The 8,776-nt window shown below is 34.2% G+C and overlaps 1 protein-coding gene across 2 annotated transcripts; it reads right to left on the bottom strand.

Annotated features, from left to right (window-relative positions):
* Window positions 1-528: 528 nt before the first annotated feature.
* LOC110609363 (probable serine/threonine-protein kinase PBL17) lies at window positions 529-8,535 on the bottom strand. 2 transcript variants are annotated; one of them, XM_021748893.2, is made up of 6 exons: window positions 8,118-8,535; window positions 7,276-7,598; window positions 5,791-5,926; window positions 3,719-3,855; window positions 2,075-2,198; window positions 529-1,396 (listed from the first exon to the last, which is right to left on the bottom strand). In XM_021748893.2, exons 1-6 carry the CDS (start codon window positions 8,227-8,229, stop codon window positions 861-863), a joined length of 1,368 nt encoding a protein of 455 aa, XP_021604585.1. In that variant the 5' UTR covers window positions 8,230-8,535; the 3' UTR covers window positions 529-860. The 2 variants fall into 2 exon arrangements, with proteins under 2 accessions (XP_021604585.1, XP_021604586.1); XM_021748894.2 differs by having other exon boundaries at window positions 7,276-7,595; window positions 8,118-8,534.
* Between the last annotated feature and the right edge of the window lie 241 nt (window positions 8,536-8,776).

Here is an 8,776-nt window from a genome sequence, read left to right as displayed (position 1 = left end):
CCACAAATAACAAAGTCCAATCCAAGAAGGTCCAAACCCATTCCAACCCAAGCTGACCTGAACCAACCAGGAGGACCGGTCGAAAAACTATAATTGTAAAGTCGTCCCTGTTAGAACACCAGCACTGCCATAGGTCAAAGCAACTAGCAACACCTCCAGTCATATTTGTGTTCCCAATTTTTGACAAACCCCACTCACCACTTCAGACAACAACAAGCACAAAGAGTCCTGAGGCAACAGAAACCCACAAGAAAGCAAAAACAAGAGGAGCCAACCAAAAACAACCGATAAATCTAGAAATCAATCTAACCAATCATTAAACAACAAATGGCATTTCCAATATAGTACAACTATAGAGCAACCTTAAAAAACCAATGAAAAGATTTCAGCATCGATTACACTGACCGCCTAACTTCAATGAAAGCGAAACCGCACTACGTGAGCTCAAAATTTCAACAACAGAACAATTGACCAGACAATAACACTCTATATCTATATACAAACAAAACGAAACACCCAAAAACCAAATAAACGAAAGTAGAGAAGCCAATCACCAAAACTCATGTTCTCGACCTTCTTTCACTTTTGATTGATGATGATGATGATACTTGAGCTTTTACAAGGTCAAATTGCTTCTGGTGATTTACAAGCAAAATAAACAAATTAACCAAATAAGCCTACCAAAGAGAGTCCGAGTGGGAAAAGATCAACCAACTTTACCTCTAACAAGTAGAGGGAAGGACGTCTCAAACTGCACTAAGAAAATGGATAACAAACCAATTTCACAACATCAACTTGGATACACAAGTTAGATACATTTTCTAACAATTCAAATTCCATCCATATTCATACAAGTTCAATCATGTAGATGCTAGTTTCTCATTGGACTCCAGACTCGAGACTGCGACATTAGGATAAGGGTTATAAAGATCAGACTCGGGTGAGGGCTCGCTGTTGCTTCTTCCATTTGCCGGCTTGCTCCTTTCATTACTACTGCTTGGATTTCTCTTCTGTGGAGTACAAGGAGAATGCCCTCGATCCTCATAAAGAGTCACCCCTTTGTCATTGCTTTGCAGCATTTCATTTTCATCCTTTGATTGAACACCTTCAAGTAATTCAACCACTTGGCTCATCAGGGGTCTCCCTTTTGGATTTTGGCTAAGGCATTGGTACGCCAAATTGGCTACTTTCATTGCAATTTTAGCAGAATACTGCCCTTCCATTCTAGGATCTAATATCTTTAGAACCTTTTTATTGTGGTTCAGAAGTGGTCTGGCCCACTCAACCATGTTATGTTCTCGGCTGGGTCTACCCTTGTCCAAGGCTCTTCGTCCCAGAAGCAATTCAAGCAACACTACTCCAAAACCATAAACATCACTCCGAGCGGTTAAGTGCCCTGCCCAGATAAATTTCAGCTTAGTTAAAAAATTATTATTGCTGCTAGAATCTGTTAAATGCAGAAGTACACAAGAAATCTGAAGATATTATCTTAAAAAGGGATAAAGGCTTAAAATAAATAGCAAATATATGCTTGAAATTAAATAAAATTTCGGTCTTCACCCTTTCACACACTGTCTCCTTATTGTTCAGGAGAGAGGAAGGGAAAAGCAAGGTACTAATTACTATAATGGCCCACCTCCAAGGGCAGGCAGACCACCAAACTATTGGCCAAAGACATTACAATGTTCACCTTCATATCAAGTACTAATATCCTGTTTAATGTGCACAAGAGGAACTTCAACTAATTCTAACATATTCTTATCGGCAAAAGAAAAATATACATCATATGAGATAGATTTTCTATTCCCTGGTAAAACATTGAAAATAAAAATGTTCAGTCACCAATTTTACAAGATGTTAGTGACTAAATTCGTTCGGTAAACAAAGTTTAGAAATTGATATTGCCATATTCAAGATACTATATAATAAAAAATGTTGAAACCCTTAAACAGTTTATATGTTTTACCATTTTGCATGCCAACGACGACCTCGAAATTTAGAAGTGCTGACAGTCTTCAAAATTTGAATACGATCACCAAAGATGCAAAAATTTGTAGCAATTGTCACTACATACCAGTCATTACATATTCAGGTGCAGCATATCCATAAGTACCCATCACCCGTGTCGATACATGTGTCTGGTCTCCCATTGGTCCATCTTTTGCAAGTCCAAAATCTGAGAGCTTTGCATTGAAATCCTGCATATTGTTATCACAATTAAGCAAAGAAACAAAATGGACCAATGAAAACTGCCTGAAGAGAAGGCACTAATTTCAAGGGAACTTAAATTAACCAATTTAATCAAACTATACTACTTGTTGCTGAAACAATCTTCAACAAGTTCACAATGTATAGGGTTTTCCCCTTCTTTCATTGGGCATTGAGTCAACAGTTTGACACTTGTCCTCCGGTGGGCTCTAGAATAAGCCTTGTTTGTTTTAGGGGAACTTAGCTAAGGAAGTAGGAGTTCTCTGGAAGTGTGAAAATAACTTTTGTTTGGTTGGCCATATTTACCAAACGCCAGAAAGTCATTAACTCCAGTTACTATTCTGTACAGTAAATGACCCCAATCCAAGCAAGTAGAGTTTCTAAGCACAAATTTATTCCTCTTCCAACTTTACCCTAACTCTTTGCTTTTCCTTTTTTTTCTTTCTCTATTGCCGCTGTTGTGGCTCCCATGATCTATTTTGTTTTGCCATTCAAATAAGATTTTTTTCCCCTCATCAACTCTATTAATGTTTCTGGATTATTATTATAGATTATGAAACTTGAACTTGGCATTTTCTATTTTAAATATTTGTGAGATAAATAAATTAAAAGGTAAACAATATAAAAGAAAAGAAAAAAAAATTCATTATGTTATTATTATTATTAGACTTTTCAATCAATTTGAAATTGCTATGAATTTGCAAATTTAGTAGTTAGGCAGAATTTATTTCTCCACTTATACACTGCACTTAATAACATGTTGTTATCAAATTGCAACTATGTGCACACTTCTCAAACAAGATGCCCTTCCACCTTGTTTTCTCTTTTCAATTATTTCACCTTTCCTTAATTTGTAATTATAAATGTTGATTATTATATCATAAAAAAATTACATGTCAATTGTTATATGATTTGAATGTTGGACATTATAAAATGTGTTATATTGAATTAATGAATAGTGTCGGTATTGGAGTAGGGGTATTTATGTCATTTGCATTATTAATTTCCATTAAAACAGTCTTATTTCCCAGGAATTTAAAATACCAACCAAACAAATTAAAACATACTTTCTGAAAAGTAACTTCCTAGTAAATATATTTCCCATGAAATGAATTACTCAGGAAATAGGTTGTTTTGAACCAAACGAGGCCTAAAATTAACTTTGAAATTCTAAGGAAATCCCGTGTTCAAATCTGATTGTTATGCAAAGGGGGGAAAGGACTGATAGTATGAGGTACGGCAACTCTCTATCATGTAGCCAAAGGTCTAGTGGACCTTCATTGCACTACCAAAAGAACCCAAGAAAAAGGGCAAAGAATGCTTGTTATAAGTGAAATGAGTTTTCAATAAGCTCGTATTAATTTAATAAGATATTTCACAAACATGAAACAGCCCCTACATATGTATTTTTAATTGACGAATAAACTAAAAAGACAATGAGAATTACCCTAATAACAATATGCAAGATATTTAAATGCAAGTCATGAATATCAAAGCAATGGCAACTAACCCCATCCAGTAGGATGTTGGATGTCTTGAAATCTCGGTATATGATAGATCTTTCAGCACCATGAAGAAAAGCTAGTCCCTTTGCTGCATCTAAAGCAATCTTCATTCTTTTTGACCAAGTCAATGTGCAACCCACTCCTAAAATCCACAAACAAATTAGAAGAATCAGAACACATTTTTTTCCTTCCTTGAGGCTGGATTTTATAAGACATTTATGCATTCTATAAAATAATCTGCTTCAGGAAACTATGTTCTAAGTTCACCACATTCTAGAATTGCATGAAGGATATAACCCTAAATTGGCCATGACAATAGAACCACAGGTACGCTTATTTACATCTATTACAGTTACATAGATGCTATTGTATGTAAATAGCCAACAGAGGTTGAAGGTGAATAATCACAAAAAATATTGACAAAGTTCAATTTAAAATGTTAAGCTTATGTGTAAAAATGGACTTCCTTGTGAATTGGGTTAGCCAGAGGAAATCAACTCCTCCAAATTCAAAAGAAATTTGCATCTGAGATAAATGATCTTGTAGTTGTATTGTATGATATCTTCCACGGGCGAATGAGTAGAGAACAAAGTCAACCAAATGCATATAATGATTAGTTGATGTCCTTTTAGGCATGCTCAAAGAACTGAGGAAAATGTTGGAAGCAAAAATTGTGATGGAACAGGCTGAGATGGTGGGGAAACCTTTTATGGAACTTGGACATCAAAAGCTCATGAATACAGGAAAACTAAGCAAGCTCATAATGTTAATAGAGGTTTGAAAAATAAGAATGGTGGTTTTTTTATCATTTTAGATTGCAGAGGGTAGTCAAAATCTGTCAAAGTGGCTTAGTTGACTTCCAGAGTCTTCACTATGAGCAAAGAACAGGGTCCACTCTATAATGGGAGCCATTTCGCTGTAAGATACGACAAAAGTAGCAAATGAAAGAAACTGAGGCCTAGTTCATATGTATGACCCTTGCATATGAAGGAATTTCCCAGTAACATGTGCAACTGCTATATCTGTAACAATTGTGAATCAGACAGAACAAAATTGCAACAGAAATATTTCAGTTATTGTGGTTGCTACTGTGGTTTTCTCTTTTCTGTTTTGCATGTTGAAACAACATTGTATGCAAAACCAGAGATGAACAACTAGTGGAACTTAAATGGACTAATTCAGATCAAATAGAGTGAGATTTGGGTGACCACAGGCAATTAATGAGGAATGTTCATGAGATTGACCAAAAGACAAATAGCTTATGGGCCACAAGAGCAAGTATCCAAGAACCAAACCCTGCGAGTTGTCTATTTTGATCAAATTTAGTAAGATACAATTTAGAAAGTCGTCCTGTGGTTTTGGGCCAGAAGGCTCTGAGTTAAGATAAAAGCTTGTGATGCCTACCTAACCCAAATAACTGTACATAAATGAGGATTATATTGGACTAGAAACTTTAGAAATCCATGATGGATCATAAAGGATTGCAAGGACCTTGCTGCATTTGAGATTTGGATGGTACATGATCAAACAAATAACAAGCCACTTGGAATAACCCCCTAAATCCTTTGCAAATGGAAAAGCGGGCATAATTACAAGCTGCCTGAAAACAAAATGGCCTATCAACCATTTTCGCAGCCAATAATGCTTTAGAATCAATATTTTAAGCAAATACCTAGCAATTTGATGCAATATAACCTAATTCCATTAAATCCACAACAACAAAAATATGATGATATTACAAAAAAAATAAGAGTGCTATTTATGATATTTTTTCAATAAACATAATGAATCATTAATTTCACAAATCTCCTGGTAAAATCATCCAGTGAGAAAAGTTTAAATAGATGCATACTGAACTGCAAAACCAATATAGGAACTCCCCCTCACATAAGATTATGGAAAATATTACACATCATCATCTAAATAGATAATTCTATTCTAAGCTATTTATGGTAAATATTACACTTCATCATCTAAACAGATAATTCTATTCTAAGCTATAAGCACTAAGATATGCAGTATATAAAAGGTCAACCATTATAAACAGCCATAATTCGATGTTGCATAGTCCACTTACTACGAAAAAGATGTTTCTCCAAACTCCCACTTGCCATGTATTCATAGACCAATAGCCTGTGCTCATCTTCACAGCAATAACCAATAAGTTTCACAAGATTTGGGTGACTAAGTTGGCCTAAATAGTTGACTTCGGCCTGCCAAGGAGACAGTGAATAATAAATTCAAGCACCAGGACCATCTAGCTAATAGTTTAAAAAAGAATTGTTAAGTGACCAAAATTAAGCTTGTACACAAAATTTAAAGAAAAATAAGTCCTTCAGAGTTAAATGACAATGAATATTTCCCTCCTATCTAACAGCAAATGAGATTTCACCTGAAACTTATCATATGAATTTATCGTTTTGACAATTTCTTTATGATGGACTCCAGCCATAAGGATGTTAAGTTGGTTGCCCTTTAAATCATAATTATTAGTCACAGGCTTCCCTTAGTTTAGATATCACCACTCTGGTTCAACAAATATGTTTTAGTCTCGAAGTTTCAAACTGCAGAAACTAAAAAGGAGTATATCCACTGCAACTCTAGTAATGCACAGGGAAAAAAAAAATCATGAAGCACTGGATTGCCTAAAGATGTGCCAAACAGTTATTTTTCTGTCCATATAAATAAGAAAATATGGAAGAATGGATAAAAGGCATAACACCAAAGCGAGATGGTTAGAAAAATTGCAGTACTGCTATGAAGTGAGTAGATTCAAGCAGTAGAAAAGAACATGAGGAAAGGTGGAACCCAAATGATGAGGACAAAAGGGATAAAAATGCAGTTTTAGTATCTCAATAATCATAGCAAGCATGTTTAAAATTAATTGAACAGAGACAAATCATACAAGCTGTAAACCTCAACTAAATTAATTTATTACTTAATTCAGTATAGTTATTATTCATTGGCATAATTAATATGCATATAATAGATGCATCTAAACTCATTCAAAATTTTGTCAACTTAGTCCAAAGATATGTTAATATTAACTGAATAATTTATAAATTCAAAATTATGATAGGTACCGTAGAGATACCTGCGAGGCAAGTAACAATTACATCCTTTTAAAGGATGATAGTTGATTCTATGACAATTATGGTGACTATGGCTAACTGTTTTAAGGCATTATTTAGTAGTGTGCATGAGAGCGCACATGTGCAATGCAAGTATCGAACATATAGAAGGTACAAAATTGAGTCCTTGGTGCTGTGTCTCTCGCCTACCACCAGCAAAGATATAATTATTTTCTATTTTGAAGATAACTAATTTCAAAAATAGCATTATAAAATATAAATAAATATTTTACAGAATCTACAACAAACCAATTCTATAAATGGAAATCTCTTCCTATTGTCAATGCTTTGATAAAATAAAAAAAAATTAAAAAACAAATAGAACTTATAAGTATAGAAGCTAATATGAAAACATTGTAAAACTATTAACCAGTGCAACAATAAATTATAAAAGAAATAACCATGGTGAGAAAGTAGGATAAAGCAAATACCAGCCATTCTCGGTCACCTTGTAACCCATCAGGATTAAGCTCTTTAATGGCAACAACTATGGTCTCATAATCAGGTCTTATACTTTTATCTATGACACCCTTATAAACAATTCCAAATCCACCCTCGCCGAGAATAAAATCTGGTCGAAAATGCTTTGTGGCTAATGTCATTTCCTCATATGTAAAGATGTCAACATTGCTAAACCCGGAATTCTGGCGAAGATCAGTCACATTCTTGGGGACCAACTGGGTGTTGCTTGAACTTTTTACATCAAATGAATCTCGCCTACTTTTACCTGCAGACTGATCCAAGTCTTGTCCTGCTTCCATTTCCCCAGAAACAGTATTAAGCTACCACATATTATCCAGCTAAACAAATTTACTCACTATTAACTATCTAAATTTACCCTTAAAACTTGTAAAACTTCCCTTCAACTTTAATTTTGCTTTGTTGATCTCAAGTTGATATAAATACATCAGAAATTTGTTCTTTTTTTTTCTCACTGAACCAGCTTCCTTTCAAATTTGGAAAAAGGTTCATCTTCACTAGCATGTATAAGTTCTTAATCGTTAGTTCAAGAACAAATTTTTGCATTCGGTTTTACAATAGCTAAGAGATGTCAACTTTGTCACAATTAAACTGATTACTTACAATTGCACGTTGATCAAAACCACCATTATACTACTAAAAACTTCAGATTTACAATAAAGTTTGATATAATGCTGGCTTGTGTGCCCATTTGATTTCCATGGGAAAAAGAAAATATGAATAAACATGAAAAATCATTTCCACGATTGATAATAAAAGGAAAATGTAAAAGGAAATTAAGGGAAAAAGGTACCTTTCTTAGAAGAGAATTGTCGTTGCTCTTGAGATACTTGCTTATCGTCAATACTATAACAAATCCCCATCAATCTCGACCTTAAGCCCGACCTAGATGTATTGCATTTCATTTTCCCATTTATACCTTACCCCAAATAAACAGGTAAATAATCAATCTAGGGTGTGAAGATGAAGGAAAAAAAATGATAAATGGCCAAGGATCCGATCTGGGTCTACCCGGAAGACAAATGGGTCGCCGAAATTTTACAAAATAATCCGGCAAAGAGCGTAGAAAAGGCAATTAGTCGCACAGAATCGAGAAGAAAAGGAGTAGCGAGGAAGGAGAGGGAGATGTTCTGGAGACAAAGAGGATGAGATATTTGGTTATGTCGAAAGAGAGATGTATTTTCCTTCCTTGGAAAAACAGCCGTCAAAAGCGCCAAAGAACTGGGAATATTAGATTGTTACCGTCGTAATTTAATTTAGAAAAATAATTATTGAACATTATTGTCAAGCTACTAATTATTAGTTTTCCAAAAAAAATTATTATAAAAGGAATATTCTCAAAAAAAATTATAAAAATAAAAAGGGAAAATATTAAACAGTTTCTTAAAAAATAGGTATGTTACTTTATGTATTAAACTAGGAAAAAAACCAATTATTTTAATTTTAAATTTT

This window comes from Manihot esculenta, chromosome 2 (assembly GCF_001659605.2).
Source record: "Manihot esculenta cultivar AM560-2 chromosome 2, M.esculenta_v8, whole genome shotgun sequence".
NCBI lineage: Eukaryota > Viridiplantae > Streptophyta > Magnoliopsida > Malpighiales > Euphorbiaceae > Manihot > Manihot esculenta.
This window is presented reverse-complemented; position numbering and strand designations above follow the sequence as displayed.

What these genes read in the sequence shown, in the direction of transcription:
- LOC110609363 (XM_021748893.2), bottom strand. Translation starts at nt 8,229, where the DNA reads ATGAAATGCAATACATCTAGGTCGGGCTTAAGGTCGAGATTGATGGGG. An exon ending in AAGGTGACCGAGAATGGCTG is followed by an intron (nt 5,927 to 7,275) that starts GTATTTGCTTTA and finishes TCTCCTTGGCAG; the next exon opens with GCCGAAGTCAACTATTTAGG. An exon ending in ACCTGAATATGTAATGACTG is followed by an intron (nt 1,397 to 2,074) that starts GTATGTAGTGAC and finishes TTATCTGGGCAG; the next exon opens with GGCACTTAACCGCTCGGAGT.